Source organism: Lethenteron reissneri, chromosome 22 (genome assembly GCF_015708825.2).
Source record: "Lethenteron reissneri isolate LAM-NWPU_2019-01 chromosome 22, ASM1570882v1, whole genome shotgun sequence".
NCBI classification, from domain to species: Eukaryota; Metazoa; Chordata; class Hyperoartia; order Petromyzontiformes; family Petromyzontidae; genus Lethenteron; species Lethenteron reissneri.
In genome coordinates, this window is record NC_083800.1 from 2,961,617 (window position 1) to 2,979,636 (window position 18,020).

Genomic DNA, 18,020 nt, shown 5'->3' on the forward strand with positions numbered 1-18,020 from the left:
GTCAAATGTTCGAGTCTCAGATCACACCCAGGGCGCTGAAGCGTCTCAAGAATCACGCCTGCTGATACAGCCTTCACTTTCAAAACATTTAACAACAACACATTACGGGCAGACAATTAGCGTTATATATATCGACTTATCATTTAAAGGTGTGGCGGCGCCTGTGAGCAAATCACCTGGAACACGTCCCATTCCGTCGGACCTCGTAAGCTAAGCAGGATGAGCATGGCTGGCGACCTCCATGTACGCACACAGGCGTTGTAGGTGTTATGGGCAGCAGAGGGCGGTGTTGCAGATTTCATTATTTTTCTGCACTCCCCACCGTCCCGCTTACCAGCTTCAGCAAGCCGCACTGACCGGCGCGGTCTTCTTCTTTCGTACGGCTGCTGTTGTAGATGCAGGGCGACAACTTCAATTTCACATTGAGGTGGTCAAACCGGACAACCGCTTCAGGAGCTGTGATGTTTCCTTCGTATTTGTGGATCGGAGCATTGCGTCGTTATACGTTGTACGGTCTGACCACAGTCGCACACTCCTGGAGAGTTTATAATTTTCCATTTGTATCTGCGTCTGCCATGGTTTGTGTGGTGGATGTGGTTTCGGGTGGACCATGCGCTTCGTGGAAGATCAAAGCTTGGGAGCTTTTGCGTTGTTTGTGAATTCTTTTGAACTCCATTCAGCCTTCCAAGCTACGTTGGGGTTAAATTCGTATTGGTTAAGGTTAAGCACACGGGTCCAAAAGAGCTCCGCGTGACTTCAAGCGATGACGAGGGAGGTTATTGAGGTCCCGATAAATGCGAAGGCGACCGTTTCGAAAGGGGATTTGGCCTACTCTTCCACGGCGCGGTAAAGTACGGCCCAAATAACCCTCCTCGCCACCCGCAGGGTGTAGGGACGACGCCCTCGTCCAGCAGCGCCTTGGACAAGCGGGCTGTGTGTGTGCAATAGGACGAGAGCGCTGTGTGTGTGTGCAGCAGGCGCGACTGCGTAGGGAATTTGCCGCGATGCTCTGGAGGCAATTTGCGCTCACCTTCAGTGGCCTCACCTTTCATTATCGTTTTTTATAGCGACGCTTTGGTCGGGGGGTGGGGGGGTGAAAGAGAGTGGCAAAAACATTAACCGTGCCGAGAGATGTGCACGCAGCATTGTTAAATTGCTTCTTCGCTCGCCTGTTTATTTATACATGTCGGAGCCAATTAAGTAGATTTTTGAGAAGGAGAAGTCCCCCATCAATTAACAGCAATACCGTTTGGTGACTTGTTATTTTTTTTCACCGTCGGTAGGTTTGACAACAGAACAATTCTGAAAATGACTTTCTCTCACCACTGCTGAGACGGGGGCCTCCACTTGAAGGGGCTCTTAGAGAAGCTCTCTAACTGGGTATTTGGTCTACTCTTCCACATTGGCCAGATGCCTTGGAAGCGGTGGGAGTAACCCACGCGCAATCTGCTTGCGGTGAACCCACTTACACCGCTGGGTGGACAGAGGCGAGGCGGGGAAGGTGGAATAAAGAATATTGCACCATTTTTTCAACTGCATTGCCAGGAGATTGAATCAAACCGGTGACCTCCAGATTGTCACTTCAGTTTGCTGACCGTTAAACCGCGGCAGACTCCTCAAATAATTGTACAAGTATGCACCTAAATGTTCGCGTGCCCAAAAACAACGCACGTCTAAGTTGCGTCCTTACGCAGTTTTGTTCTGCGGGTGGCCCTCATCAGGAAATTCCACATTCCTATGATAGAGACCAGTTTATCAAATAAAAAAAAATGAATTGTACAACAAAATAATAACGATAAAACACCAACATACACCCCGCACATCGCCGTGCAGATTTTTGTTTGCATCTTGGAGCTGATGCCAAGCCCGATGATTTAAAAAATATTTTAAGCAAAAAAAAAACTGTAACAACAAAAAAATGGGCATCCAACAATACCTTGGCGCGTGAAAAATATTTTGCCGGTAAGAGCGGCGGCACAGCACGCGTTTGGTGAAAGCTTCTCCGCGTGATTACAGAGTGAGTGCTAAATAATTTGCATGCAAATGGACTGGAGGACGTCGCGTATCATGCGCAAGGCCTCCTCTTACGTGAGCGCGGGTCACCGTGGTTAAATAGATTCCCAGAAACCCTCCCGGCCTTTTCTAGGAACTCCCAAATTAGCTGCGGGCCGCCCGTCGATGGATACCGTGAACACGCTGCTGTTGACTACGCCCGTGACCTTTAACCTTTGTCTTCGTAGTGGCGGCTGCTCGACCCAACGGTTTGCCTATTCATTATTCATCTGCTGCGTAGTTTTCCGCACATCGGAATATGTATATGTCAACGGCGTGGTTTATTTGTTTTTCAAACGTGCACCAATTCTAACAGATTTATACGCAGTTTTCGAATTGGGTTAGCGACGTGTTGTTTTTTTACTACCGAGTTAGCGTACAGTTTCATTTAGTGGCCGTATTTTAAGATGTCGTGCTCACAACAGTCGTTGATGACATTGTCATGAAGCAGTCGTTTTTGAGATGGCTTTTAAAAGGACACAAAATATTCAATTTCTCACATTCAGAAATATTGGAACACATTAAACCGGCAAGTCAAACATTTTTTTTTATGAACAGCAGGTTGTTAATTAAAATTCACGACAGGGTGTTTTACTGTCACTGAAAACAAAGAGAGACGCTTTTGCCAACTGGAGATAATAATATTTCCTCAATAAATAATCAAGATTGCCTAATGCAGGACACTCAGTCAAAACATTGAGATCTTCTGTGTCCCTCACAAACAATTAAAGATTTTTGTAAAATTATTATTTTTTCTTGAGCTTTAGATTAGAAATTGCCAGTTCACTTTAGAAGTAGCTAAAATAATCTCAATAAAGCATTTGCAATCTACGAATTTATAAAATAAAAATGAAAAATACATAGGGACCAAAAAAAAACCTGCATTTGTAAAAAAAACAAATTGTCACGCCGTTGGATTCCTCGCTGTTTCACCTTCTCAGCTTTTAGGGCTTCAGTTTAAACGGCGGTAACACGCATGTTACAAAAAAGGGGGCCACTTTTAACGGAGCGCAAGAGCCGCATCTTCCACGGTACCATACGGGAGCCGTGGTAACGCCGTGTATCCAAAGACATCGAAACGAGAAGGCGTCTTCTTCACAGTGCGTGCGTGCGTGCTATCACAATGCCATCTGACTTTTTTTCTCTCCAAGGCAGCGGTTGCTACCCTCTCATCGTGGGATTCGGTCGCCCTGGCAACGTGCTGGCTCCTTGTTGATGCAGATCGCGCACCCTCACATCTCACGGGCTTTATTTATTTATCCGTTACATTTGTGGTCCTTGCTCTATTTATCCCTTCACGTGTGGCTTTGCCTCGCACACGCCCCCACCACCACCACCACCACCTTGAGTCAAGCAAGTCACGCAATTGTATTACATCAACGGCCCTCGCGATTTCAATTTGCGGAATTTATGTTTTTGCCCCTGCGGCCCAGATGTGTGCGTAGGTTTTTTCAAAATTATTTCTGCTTGCCGTGGTCCTCGGTGAATACCCTGGCTGGCCAGAGAAGACAATTACAATTAATTAATCCCTGGCCTCCTCACAGGCAATTCTCCAACGGCACAGGGCTGTGTTGCTGGGATGGAGTAAAGGTTAATCCCAGCGGTCAATATGCTCGCCACTGAGACAGTTTGCACGGACAAAGCGTGCCGCAATTTCCGCTGATCTTCCTGCAATAAACTAAACTCGATAAACATTAAATTTCGATTTAAAGCTTTCGTGACTGCAGGGATTCATCTTCTTTGTTCTTTCGGTAAAGTCACGTAAAAGGGAAATAATATAATAATAAAAATAAAACATAATAAAATAATTCTCACGACGTTTCGGCCACAACGCAAGCAGCCGTCCTCAGGTGAAGAACAGGTCTGTTCGAAAGACAATCATTCAGACGCTGTCTTCCCGACAGACCTGTTCTTCACCTGAGGACGGCTGCTTGCATTGTGGCCGAAACGTCGTGAGAATTTTATTATGTTTTATTTTTATTCTTTTATTATTTCCTTCCTACGTGACTTTACCGAAAGAACCAAGAAGATCGATAAACATTTTTTAAAATGTTTTGCTAGGTAACCTTTGTAGCTCTTTTTCAGATGACAGCTCAACCAAGTGGCTTATCATCGTGTGGATATTTTATAGCAGCCAAATACTCTAAACGCAACGCATCTAAATGTGGAGGGATAAACCGGAGGGACCCGGAGAAAAATCGACGCGACCACAAGGAGAGAGAGAGAGACACGCAAACTCTAAATATACAGTCATTTTAGTGTCGCACCACCTCAGCACGCCAGCTCCTAATGAAGGGGGACGTTAAACACCTGTGATGGCTATTTCTTGTCCAGTGGGGGGGCGTGGGGGGCTTGCAGGGGGTTACACTGACCCCCTTCATGTGATGTGCCGCTTTCATGTGCTAATTGAAGTGGCAATTACTTACCCAAAAATACCTCGCCAAGTCTCGAGACTCATTTTCAGGAGGGACCAGCATTGTGATGTTTGACCATTACGATTTATTGAGAGTTTGACTTGTGGGAGGGACACTTGAGTATCTGAGTATTAATAGGTACAGTTGTTGCTACAGCACTTACCTCCAGAGTCCATACGGCTAAAGAAGGCCCGTATGTGTGTGTTGGGGGGGTTAGTCTAGCGATTAGCGTGCTGAAAATCCGGCTACCCGAGTTCAATTCCTGCTCTCGGTCACCAGCACCAGTGACGATTATCGGAACCAGTCCTGGGCCTCCCCTAGGTCGACTCAGCCTCAAATGAGTACCTGGTGCGGTGTGTAAACATCGCCACTAGGGAGACAAAGGCGGTCGGGCGTGGTGCTGGCCCACCCACCCCCTCGTGTACCGTTGCGACCTTCATAGGTGCTCGCTAACAGCAATTGCCCCAAAAGTCTGTTACAGGCTATACGGGGGATCTTTGTTTTGTATTTCAACGTGTGTTCTTGTGCATGGACGGCATATTCTTAGGTTTTTTCGGTAAAGTCACGTAGGTAAAAAATAAAAATTAATAAAATACAAATAAAATAAAAATCACGACGTTTCAGAGGCAACACAAGCTTCCGTCTTCAGGTGGAACCGTCAGCACAATTGCTGTATTAAGTAAGTCTTACTTGATACAGCAATCGTGCTGTGACGGAAGCTTGTGTTGCCTCCGAAACGTCGTGATTTTTATTTTATTTTACTTTTATTAATTTTTATTGTAACTTTTTACCTACGTGACTTTACCGAAAAAACCTAAGCATATAAATCCTTGCAGTCACGAAAGCTTCAAATCTAGAATTACATGGACGGCATGTTTGTCTTGACAGGACGCTCAACGTTCTTCTGCAGCAGTCGTCCGTGCAAGAGATAAACCATCAAGACAACGAGGTGAGGGACGGGTGGCAAGCAGCATGGCGTGGTGGGCATGGGCAAGGAATGAAACGGGGCTCCCCGTCCAATCTCTCCAGTCTTTGTAGCCCAGCGCCTGGGCCCTTTCAGCCCATGGGTCCCGGTGCACTTGCACCGCGTAGACGTTCAATAGCCACGCCAATGCGTGTGGCCGTTGCACGCTCGGAGGTAAAAGGGCTGGTGGGCAGGCACAAGCGTGGTCGAAAATTGAGACGGGAAACACAAACATGTAAAAATTACAATTCAAACATGAGAGCCATTGTTTGTTAAAGGGCTTTTGACGTGGTTTTTTTTTAAATAACTCTTTGAGGCGCGGATAGAGCAACAAAAAAAACAAGCCGTTGATGTAGTATCATATTCAGCAGTTAGCAAGAATTTCTAGAGTGAATTACTGTATATGTTCCCTCATCGGAGTCAGTCGGTCAAAAACAGTGACCTGGGGACGGGCCAGAACCTGACTTGCCACTGACTTTGCAAGGCACTCTACACGATGTAATTACAACATGCTGGTCACTTGCTGTAATCCAGAATCTTGTTGGCAAGGATTGGTGGGTCACGGACGCGCGGAGCTTTGTTGCATATATTTTTGAAGCTCCCACATCCACCGTGTTGCAAGATGGATGGCAGATTGCAGTGCAGCAAATCGTAATCATATTACGGTGACTTTTGAGTATTACCCGCTCACATGTGTGGGTTTTCTCTGTGTTCCCTCCTTCACGTAAACCACTCATTAAAAAGGAGTTGGCCATACCTTCCAATGCTGGACCCCCCACCCAGCCGATGTTGAAAATTAGTTCTGCATCTCAATGAGGCTTTGCTTGTAAATGAACAAAAGTATTATTATTACTTAGCCAGCGAGACTCCCTGCTGTACAGGCCCTCCACATAGCTACATTAATCTTCCACAAAATTCGGAAACCCTCATGACCCCATGACAACAGCCAACTCTGGTTTCAGGTGTCATCCGGCCTTGTTGGACAGGTCTCATTCAGTCGATAGGCTCTACCCGACCCATAACTTTATTTCATAAAGGCCACGGCTACATGAGGCCTACTACTTGACATCAGCCTGCTAATTTATATTTACAAATCACTAGCACGCATCTAAGCGGCACTAATCGGGTGCTATAGGGGGATATCTTCAACCTGGAAACAGTTTTTTTTTTATTCCAGTGCTCAGTCATTTAAAGGACCTCTGGCAGTGACAAGTGACTGAGGTGTGTGAACTTGCGGTTGCCTTCCAACTGTGGTTGAAAGTTTTATTTGGCCATCAGTAAGAAAACTGCTTTGAGGGCACGATGCACTGGGACAATTTTCTGGTCACCATCTTTCCCCGTTTTCGCTAATTGCCCGTCTCGTTCTGCTGCCGCCGCTCCACAGGGAATGACGACGCTGCACTGGGCAGCGTTCCACAACCACCCGGAGCACGTGCAGGCCCTGATGGAGCGCGACGCCGACCCCAGCCTGGTGGACAAGGACTTCAAGACTGCCCTGCACTGGGCCGCACAGGTGAGGCCTACAGATCAGGCATGGCCAACCGGGAGGGTTGCCACCTCTGAGGTACAAAAAACCCGGACATGTCATGGCAATAAAATATAAATAACGATTAAAATATTTTTTCGAAATTTATGATGTGCCCATTTTCATAATTTTCAGTTACGCTGTCCAGATTTTCTCTTGAAATTATAGATTATTGACCATTCGATGAACACAACATACCCTTCCTGAAAGCTGATGAGTAGAGCCATCTTTTGTAACCATCCAAACTTTTACTTCTCCACCATCGTGTTGCAACAGGATGAATCTTTTAGAAAATTTTGCCACGAGACTCATGATACCAGAAGACGAGAGGGCCGCGTTTAAATGCACAGTCTTGAGCGGTGTACTTCGACGCAACTGACAAAACGTCGGGACTCTTAATATCCCTGGAAAGACTTAAGAGATTTCCCAGGATAGCTGTACCTAAAAGAGAGAGGGAGGACGATCCTGGGAAAACCAGGACAGGCGGCTACCCTACCGACCGGCCCACGGCAGGCAGACGAACAGTAAACAACCAGACGGTCTGCCCTCAGCTCTGGGGAGTAGATTACGGGGCCAGGTGGCGGGCGGGTTCGGGTCGATACAGGTGCTGCCGTGGCAACTGCCGGGTTAGGGCGGCTGCCAGGATGTGGCGCTTTTGCGCGACGGAGCGTGGCCTGCCGCGTGGTTGCGCGGTGATTGCCGTCTTTGCGGTGCCTGCTGACGAAAAAAATCGTTGCCGTTTTTTTTAAATATATATATTTCGATTTAAAGCTTTCGTGACTGCAGGGATTCATCTTCTTGGTTCTTTCGGTAAAGTCACGTAGAAGGGAAATAATTAAATAATGACATTTAAACATTTAAAAAGAATAAAAAGTATTATTATATTATTTTATTATGTTTAATTTTTATTATTTTATTATTTCCCTTCTACGTGACTTTACCGAAAGAACCAAGAAGATATATATATTTTATATATATACCGAGGATAGCCTCGCTGAGTCTACAAGTACCCGTTTTCTGAAGCGTTTGACTACGTTGAGATGTTTGGACAAGACCGGTGATGAGTGTTTGGATATTTGTGGAAGGAAACCGGAAAAAAACCTGAGGAAATCCACCCCAGGTGTGCGAGGGGGTAATACTCAGAATTGTAAATCTCCTGGCCAAACATCGCTGCCCCATGCCTACAACATCTGGCAAGCCCAGATGGTCACCGGTATAAGTACTAACCAGGCTTCAGCATACTGACAAGATCAGGCACATTTTTGGTGAGTTGATTTCGATCAAATCTAATCAGATGATATTCCGAGCAGTGGCACCCTCTTTATGAGTTTGGTTTTTTCATAAAAATGTGCGCTTGTTCATGCGGTCAGCTACTTTTTATACAATAAAAACAGCGGTGCGCAGATCCACTTCCGATTATCTAGATTTCTCGTATTTCACGTCCTCTTGGAAACAAAAAGCAGTTTGTGAAAATTATTCTTACCAAAGGACTATATCGTGCTTTCCAACTTCCGTTTGTCTTTGGAAGAATGTAATGTGTCATGGGTAGCTTGTTAGCGCTTGTGCATGGTTTAAAAGCGCCGTTGTTTTTTGCTCTGGTCTGGATAAATTTGGTCAGTTTTAGAGTTTGGGTGAATCCCTAATATGAGCAGCACTCTAGGTCACAGGTTCGTCCTTGTTGGATCGTCTTGGTGGGGAGTCATCGTGCCCCATGCAGGCACCTACAACCCCCCACCCCCGCTTCATTTCGGACAGACGGACGATGCTAACCTCGTGAACATCTTAAACCCGAGTCGGAGAAGAGCTTTGCAAAGGGGGACATTTCACGCGAGGTTTTGTTGTTGTTGTGCCGGACTATGCGCGCTTTTCACCCTCGCCCGCGTGCGGCGCGCTCAGAACGGCGGCGAACGGTCGTGCGAGCTGATGCTGCAGCACCGGCTGGGCCCCTCCGTCGTGAACTACGACGACGAGAACGGGAAGACGTGCGTCCACGTCGCCGCAGCCGCCGGACACGCGGCCATCATCGCGCTGCTCGCGCGCGTCCCCGAGTGCAACCTGCAGGCCCTGGACGTCGACGATAGGTTGGCAGCGGGGGAGCGGGCGGGATGGGAGGGGAGGGAGGCACGCCGGGTGGATGAGTGGGTGAGCGAGTGGGTGGGTGGATGAGTGGGTGAGCGAGTGGGTGGGTGGATGAGTGGGTGAGCGAGTGGGTGGATGAGTGGGTGAGCGAGTGGGTGGATGAGTGGGTGAGCAAGTGGGTGGGTGGATGAGTGGGTGAGCGAGTGGGTGGATGAGTGGGTGAGCGAGTGGGTGGATGAGTGGGTGAGCGAGTGGGTGGATGAGTGGGTGAGCGAGTGGGTGGATTAGTGGGTGAGCGAGTGGGTGGATGAGTGGGTGAGCGAGTGGGTGGATGAGTGGGTGAGCGAGTGGATGGGCGGATGATTGGGTGAGCGAGTGGGTGGATGAGTGGGTGAGCGAGTGGGTGGATGAGTGTGAGAACTAGGGGGTGGATGAGTGGGTGAGCGAGTGGGTGGGTGGATTAGTGGGTGAGCGAGTGGGTGGGTGGGTGGATGAGTGGGTGAGCGAGTGGGTGGATGAGTGGGTGTGCGAGTGGGTGGATGAGTGGGTGAGCGAGTGGGTGGGTGGATGAGTGGGTGAGCGAGTGGGTGGATGAGTGGGTGAGCGAGTGGGTGGATGAGTGGGTGAGATGGGGTGAGTTGGAGTGAGTCGGTTGAGTGGGTGAGCGGATTGACTGTGAGTGGGTGAGCGGGTTGATTTTGTGAGCGGGTGAGTGGGTTGACTGTGCGTGGGTGAGTGGGTTGAGTCAGCGAGCGAGTGGATAAATGGTGAAACAGATGAGTGAGCTGGTGAACGGGTGAGTAGATGAGTGGCTGAGCAGACAAATGCATAAGATGGGGTGAGCGGGTGAGTGAGGAAGTGGATACACGGCGAAACAGAGTTGGTGAGTGGGTGAGTGGATGACTAGGTGAATGCGTGAGTGTATTAGCAGATTCATTATTAGGTGGGTGAGCGGATGGGTGGATTATTTGGTAAACAGATTAACGAATAGGTGGGTGAGCAAATGGGTGGATGGTTTATGTATGTTGAACTTCTTTCGCATTGTACAAAAGCTAACCGCGTGAATCAGAGGTGCCAAATGAATGGATAAGTGGGTGGGTGATTAAGCTGCTTATTGTACGAGTGGGAATGGCAGTGACTCACAGACTACTCGTCGGGACTCAGATCTGTTTAGGAAAAGGAGCCCTCCTCAGGTTTTACTAAATCTGCCTTCCTTCCCCGTGGCTCACACCGTCTGGAGAATTGACAAAAAAAACCTCAACATAGAAGAATCCCGGTTGCCTAGAGACAAGCGGGAAGAATTGATTGCAGATGTTGTGACGAGGGGATCATTTTCTTTATCCCGGTAATTTCCGTAAAAATTGGAATGCCTAGTTCCATCAACGTTCAAAGAAACAAGGCGATTGTTTTTTTAGTGAGAAATTTTCCTTAAATTTTATTGAGAAATTAATGTTCTCCTGTGTTGCTAACCAGCGGCAATTATACGCGTGAAGCTGATGATTGTGAAAGGGCTGGGAAATGAGGTGGAAATAGGCCTGTGGCCGCTGACGTGATAAACAACAGATGGGTCTATACAATTTATAAGAAGAAGCCTCGGCTGAAAGAGTCATTTTGATTACGCTGGTGCTCTTCAATTTGTTCCATAAAGGCCACACCTGGAGCTCGCAATTAAACAAAAGCCAATGCAGATCATTTCTCAGTACGTCTGCATGGCATCCAAAAATTGCACATCTAAATGAGAATCCAAAAAAATGAAATAATTTCGCGAAGGTGAACGATTCAAACACGCGACAGAACCTTCCGCGCGCCGTCGTAAACGTCGCGGTTCGACAGCCACGCAACACGTGGCGAGCCAGAAACGGTGGCTAGGAGATGTTAACTCCCTCGCCTGGTGTGCAGGAGGTCGTAGGTTCGATCCCGACCCTGATACTTACTGTATATTTGGAGTTTGCGTGTCTCTCTCTCATCATCATCACATTGGCAAGGAGATGTTAACTCCCTCGCCTGGTGTGCAGGAGGTCGTAGGTTCGATCCCGACCCTGATACTTGCTGTATATTTGGAGGTTGCGTGTCTCTCTCTCATCATCATCACATTGGCTAGGAGATGTTAACTCCCTCGCCTGGTGTGCAGGAGGTCGTGGCTTCGATTCCGACCCTGATACCTGCTGCTTATTTGGAGTTTGCGTGCCTCTCTCCCCGCGTGGATTTTTCTCCGGGCCCTCCGGTGTTTCCCTCCACATTTAGAATCAACATCGTGCGTTCAGTTTATTTGGCTGCCGCTAGAAATTTCCACGCGATAAGCCAATTCGTTGAGCTATCATTTGTGGCCAAGGTGCTTCTGGAAAACGAGCTGTTTTTTTTAATTACGCTTGTGCGTGGGTCTTACCTGGTAAAATACATAAAATATAAATTTCAATTTAAAGCTTTCGTGACTGCAGTCACGTAGAAGGGAAATTATAAAATAAAAAAAATTCAACATAATAAAATAATTCTCACGACGTTTCGGCCACAACGCAGGACGGCTGCTTGCGTTGTGGCCGAAACGTCGTGAGAATTATTTTATTGTGTTTCATTTTTATTATTTTATTATTTCCCTTCTACGTGACTTTACCGAAAGAACCAAGAAAATTAAAAATAGTTGAATAGATTTCGTGCTTTGCGGGGCGCACACCCTGCCGCCCCACCCCTGCCACCACAGGACCCCTCTGCACTGGGCCGCAGCGGCCGGCCGAGAGAGCTGCGTGGAGGTGCTGCTGGCACTGGGCGTGGACCCCAGCCCGAGTGACATCAGCGAGAACACGCCGCTCTCCTACGCCGTGCACTGCAACCACTCGGAATGCGTCAAGCTGCTCTCGACGCAGCCCAGGTGCGCGCGGGCACAAAGCCATCGGGCCCCGCGGCCGCCCTGCGCGATTCGTCTTGTCTTCTTGGTTCTTTCGGTAAAGTCACGTAGAAGGGAAGTAATAAAATAATAAAAATAGAACATAATAAAACAATTCTCACGACGTTTCGGCCACAACGCAAGCAGCCGTCCTCAGGTGAAAACCAGGTCCGTCGAGGCGACAGAGTCTGAACTTCAGACTCTGTCGCCTCGACGGACCTGGTTTTTCACGCGCCTGAGACGGCTGCTTGCGTTGTGGCCGACACGTCGTGAGAATTGTTTTATTATGTTTTATTTTTATTATTTTATTACTTCCCTTCTACGTGACTTTACCGAAAGAACCAAGAAGATGAATCCCTGCAGTCACGAAAGCTTTAAATCGAGATTCGTCTTGTCTTGTCTCATCTGGAGCGTCTATTTCATTTGTACTGCCCGTCTTTGTCTCGTGTTCATAATCAACGTTTTAGGGTTATAAATAACGCGATCTAAACCCAAAAACGTTGATTATGAATAATATATTATGAATAATATTGGTCGCGAAAGCCTACGTGTTAAATTTGTCTCTTGTGTCCGGCCTACCTCGTATTGTGCTGTCCGCCTTGTGTGTTTTGGCTGTCTCGCTTGTAACGTCTATGCCATTTGTACCGGGTGTCTAATACGCCCTCATCATCGTCACGATCCATGGGCAGATAGCCCGAAGGTGTCCACTGCACATTTTGGCATTCGTTTCCACCTTCCCCCCTGTCTTGTGCCAATACGCTCAAATAGTGCCGCGTCTTTCTCGCACCAAACTCTTCTGTCGTCGTCAAGCCATTCTCTGTTGGGTCTTCCTCTCTTTACGGTTCCTTCAACTTTTCTGAGCAACAAACTTTGAATGTTCCTGTTGTCCCTCCTACAAATGCATCACTGCCTGCATCAGGTCTTCTTCTATGTGCAACCTTTTTTCTTCTCTATTTGGTCACTTTTCTGGTCCAGCTTAGAGGCTGTATCCTTCTGTAACAAGTATCCAGTACACCCTGCTTTTCAAATTTGTTTTGTCCGTCTCAATTGCAGGAATGAGCATTCCTACGCATGGATTGCACAGTGCTTTTTGACATCTGTCTTTGGCAGCATATATTCAAATACTTCCTTGCACCGCCTCTCTCGTTTGGTTCATTCGCCTAAATCAACGTGGACATTTACGCCCCATCGTCGACCCACTGTACAAATTTGTGAGGTGACACTTTGCTCTCTGCGTGCACGGCGCCACAGGGCCGAGTCGGCGGCTATCGCCACGCCGTCGCGGGAGGCGTGCGAGCAGCGTCGCGACGGCCGCTTCCGAGTGCTCAACAAGATCTTCTCGCGGAGCCGTGGGAGCAAGAAGGAGAAGGATACGGAGCGCGGTGACGGCAGTGGCGGTGGCGGCGGTGACGGTGGCGGTGGCGGCGGTGGCGGCGACGTGCCGGACGCGCCGGACGCGCGCCTGCCCGCTCGCAACGAAACCTTCGAGGTCGACGAAATCATCGCCACCTTCGACGGAGGAGCACGAAAGGACCCGTCAGACGGCACGAGCGCGCTTGCGGCCGCGCACGAGGGCACGCGCGAGGGCACGCGCGAGGACACGAGCGTGAACACGCAAGCGAGAGCTCACGTGGCCACCTGCCCCGGCTGGGGAAAGCAGTGCGGGGCGCAGGGGCGGCTCGTGCTCGGCTCCTTCATCACGGCGAGGGGCACCTTCCCCGCTCGCACGCGCAGCCTGCCCCCCATCACGCTCGGCAGCTCCTTGCCGACGCACGAGTCCGGTGCGGCGGGCGGCGGCACCGCGGCCACCGCCACGCCGTCGTCGCCGGCCGTGGCGGCGGAGCAATGCGACGGGCAGGCGGCCCGGTTCGGCGCCCTCACTGGAAGCTCGGCGGCGGCGGCCGCCGCGGCCACCGCCACGACCGCGGCGGTGGCGGGGCGGCTACTGCTCGGCACGTGCTCACGGAAGAGCCGGAGCGAGCACGATCTGTTTGACGGGAAGGCCGCGCGTCTGGGCACGGGAGCTACGGAGGGGCCCAGGGAGCTGAGCTGGGCAAGGCCGGGGAGACGCGGAGCCCCCAGCAGCAGCAATGCGCCACCGCCGCCGCCGCCAACGCAGCCGCCGCCCCTCCTGAACGGGAGCAGGAAACCGTCGTACTCTTACCTGCCTGCGTACCTACCAGCCCTGTACCCACCCAGCACAGGTTGTAATTAATCATCTGAGTGTGCTGATTTTAAAAGTGTGGTAGTTCAAGGGGCATTTGTAGTCTCTGTGCTCGTTGCTGTGGAGAAATGTCACGGGGTGTTGGATGCACAATATCGTCTTTGTGGATGACGTGTGTTCACAGGAGACCCGGACCCTCAGGTACAGCCCAAAGGACAATCAAAGGAATCCATGCTGCCTCGACGAAGCTTATCAACTCTTCCAGGAAGCCTACTTTCCAAAAGTAAATGGCCTTAGACCTGGCCTAACATCCTTAGCAGCATCATATAAATGTAGAGAGATAGATGACCTTTTAAAAACTTGAAACAATTGAGTTTTTTTAATAGAAAGGTTGCATGTACATCCAACCCTTGATTATCGGTGGGCAGATTATCTGGTTTGCCAATTTACCATTCTCTCATGTGACTTGGCACTGATGATAGCCGCTACTCCACCCCTGAATGAAAATGAGTATTTGACACTCGATTTATAAACAGTACAAAGTCTAGTCTACAACCTACGTGCAGTGAGGCTTTATATTACTAAGATATATGCGCTTATTGTTTTCATCGGGACTCTACTGCAAACCAAAAAAACCAGGAGATGTGCATACATTGCGTGAATGTTAAACTCGGCGTAGGAATCTGTTTTCATTGCTCACTGAGTTTACGCAACGTTTTCAAACGATCGTCCCGCTCTGTTTTGTGCAAAGCTCCTCTCGAGGCCAAGCTGCCCGGGATCACCAAGTCGCCTTCACTGCCCCTCACGCCCTCCTACATCTCCTCGTCCTCCTCCTCGTGGTCCTTCCCCGATGCCCTGGGCCATGCGAGGGTGGGCGCTGCCGGTACCAATGCCTGCCAAAGGCCTCCCTCGCCCGTGGCCGTCAATCCAAACAAGCTAGTGCTCGGCCCTCTGCCGGACCACGAATCGGGCTTCGGCAGACTCAACCCCACGCCTCACTTTGACCCTTGCCTGAGCAGGCTGAGCGGTGTGGGGAACGCCGCCGAGGCCTGCTTCAGCCATCTCGGGCTTGGGTTAAAAGCTGAGGGCGGCCCAAGCCAGCTCAAGCCCGTGCTCAGCTCAGACTCCAACCTAACGAGGCTCAGCTCCGGGGGGCTGAAGCTGGACGGCGCGAGCATGAGGCACAGCCAATCGGACTCGGGTCTCGGCAAGGCCATGCCAAACTCTTACCCAGGGTTGGACGTGGGCCTGGCCAGGCTGACTCTGCTGGCGCCCATGACTGCCTCCTCCGAGCTGAGCCACCCGTGGCTCCCACCGACCGGATCGCTGTCGGCACTCGGAGAGCCCCTCCGCTCCACGCGGCGCGTCCTGCCAGCCATCCCTGTCCACCGAAAGCCGCCCGCTGCTGGCGAGGGCCTCCAGGGCAGCCGATGAACGAAGCGGACGCTGAGTGGCCTTGGCTACGGTGGTGATGTTTCACGCTTGTCGATTCGACCATCTCCACATATGGTAGGTATTCTGCGGCGAAAGCTGTTTGACAATTCGCCCATGGAGCAAATTTGGTGTTGGCCATGGCAGGGCCGGATTCAGGTACCTTGACTTCTAAGACACCCCTTTGCCCGCTATCTACTTGCCTGCCTCCGACATGAAGACAGACAAAAGACCCAATCAACAAAAATGGTTTCAAAAAATGCCATGTATTTTTATGGGCCTCACCTGGCGTTTTTGGCCCGTTTGCACCCCCTCAGTCCCCCCCCCCCTCCCCTCCATGAATCTAGCCCTGGGCCGCAGGTGGCCAGTTGTTTTACATGATAAAGTAATAATGAAATACGAATATTAATTCAATACATTTCATTTGAATGGAATTCGTGACACAAGTTCACATAATAACAGACCTCTGTCAACCCTCTGCTGGGTGAGGACCTCCCCTACACCTGGTTTGGTCATGGGATTCTTGAACATGCTTCACCACACTGCTCACACTGTGGGTTGGTGAAGATGTGGTGAGGTGGTAGGCAGGACCAGGTTCGATATTGACTGGCCGGAAATCAAACTCAGGTCGCCGGGTTTATACAAGCGGTGCGGTAACCACCACGCCACTGCTCCCTCCTGGTTTTGCGTTGAACTGTGTCCAGAAGGAACAGGGCATTATCTGTATCAGAATACCAAATTTAATGTAGCTGGGTCACTGCATTCTAAACTAAATGCAATACTGTATATGTATAAATGTTGCATATAAACGAGACCAAACTGAGGCATGACCCCCTTAGGGATTGCAGAAGTGTTGTACATTTGTGTAATTGCACGCGATTTTCAAAAGGTAAGAATCATTATTAAATCACATCCCTTCAGCTCGCAAAGTGTCATTAGGAAAGGAGACGTGATTTATTTTCATCATCATGAGCCATTTATCCACTGCTGGATGAAGGACGCCATCCCTCATGCCACAATCCATCGCATGCCTCCACGTGAACCGATCTCATCAATCCTTCTCCTTGGTAGTCATCCTCTCGTGTGTGTGTTTTTTTTACCCCTTTAGCTGCCATTCCCATCACCAGTCTCTTCTATCCTTTATTGCAATGTGTTCTGCCAAAAGCCCACTTTCATTAACACTCCATTTGATGTCTCTGTTCCCCAATTCACGTGTCCTCTTTAGTTTAATTCCACACGCGGTCTTTTTGTTTACTGCTCAGCTTTTGCACCATTTTCTAAGTCGATGTCTGTGTTTCTGACCCATACATCAAAGCGGGTAATATGCATTGAAGTCGTCATTGTGCTTTACGGTATTTGACGAACACCTTAAGAATGCAACACTCACATTTTCACGTTGTTTCTTATTTTTATTTCAAAGGCCAAAATCCACATTGGACATACGGCAAGGTAACTCTAAATTGTGCTGCTGCGTAGGTGTTCACTGTTGTACTGTTCAGCTGTCCGGTGTGTTTTCGTGTTGTTCCGCGTGTTGTTCGGCATGATGTCCAACGTTTGGGAGCTTCTTCAGGATCTGAATGTCCACTGCACGCCAAACAACACACGGTGTGCGACCGGAAAACACGCTGCAGAGCTCGGTTCCTTTATAATTGTAGCTTAGATATCATTGTGGTCAGTCGGGTAGCTCCCGTGATAAAGCTAATAACTAGTCTGCATGCGCATGCATTAAGGAGATGGCGACCGCATATTTGGACATACTGTAGTTTTATGACATTTTCTATTCATTCCGTTGATTAATTTATCTGCCTTGGGGAGAAAAGTGACGAGTGGCCTGCGTTCATGCCCACTTGCGAGATTCTGGCTTAATAGTATCCATTTGTAGGCAGCTTGCAAGCAATTTTACACGATGTTAATGAAGTGTCGTTGTGTACGGAACTCTTAAAAATGATTACATTTTTAAGGTAGTAGGTTTCAAACATTTTAAGTGCACTTAAAAGCGAATGCCTTTCTGTCGAAAAGATTTGTTCCGTTCCTGCGTGCCCAGTTGCCGCGTTCTCTGTGAACGCAATACGTCCACCAAATGGTCTTGGCTGTTTTTTTCATCTTGGCTCGTCCCTATTCCGCAGTGCCGTGTCCTTAAAAAAATAACCTATGTGTCATTTCAATAAATGTTGCGAATGCCTGAGATTTCCCACCAATGTTACTGTCATGATTCTTACGAAGTGTCACACTGTCGTAATTTATTATTTACATTTCAACGTGTTATTATATTTGAAACCAGGTCTCCATTGAAATGCAAAAATTGCACTTTTTTTGACGTGAGAACGTCACCGATATGGTCTCAAACGCCTGTGATTAAATTACCTTCATTGTGCCCGATATTGTCAGACTTAGACTAATGTCCAAAACATTGCCTATTATATATATATCGCAGGCAGTGTTGTTGATAAATGTGTTGTTTTTGTCAGACCTTCAAGCAGTGTTCTTTATTGCAAGGCCCGTGGGCCACT

At 49.0% G+C, this 18,020-nt stretch overlaps 1 protein-coding gene across 4 annotated transcripts in view; it reads left to right on the forward strand.

Moving 5' to 3' along the window:
• ANKRD55 (ankyrin repeat domain 55) overlaps nt 1-17,704 on the forward strand; it is a 28,800-nt gene extending 11,096 nt beyond the window's left edge. For all 4 annotated transcript variants that reach the window (XM_061556331.1, XM_061556332.1, XM_061556330.1 and 1 more), the window contains exons 5-11: nt 5,355-5,415; nt 6,815-6,943; nt 8,852-9,036; nt 11,733-11,900; nt 13,167-14,119; nt 14,264-14,362; nt 14,831-17,704. In XM_061556331.1, coding sequence (XP_061412315.1) covers nt 5,355-5,415; nt 6,815-6,943; nt 8,852-9,036; nt 11,733-11,900; nt 13,167-14,119; nt 14,264-14,362; nt 14,831-15,513 — 2,278 coding nt within the window. In that variant the 3' untranslated portion in view covers nt 15,514-17,704. The remainder of the gene's footprint in view (nt 1-5,354; nt 5,416-6,814; nt 6,944-8,851; nt 9,037-11,732; nt 11,901-13,166; nt 14,120-14,263; nt 14,363-14,830) is intronic.
• The last annotated feature ends 316 nt before the right edge of the window (nt 17,705-18,020 follow it).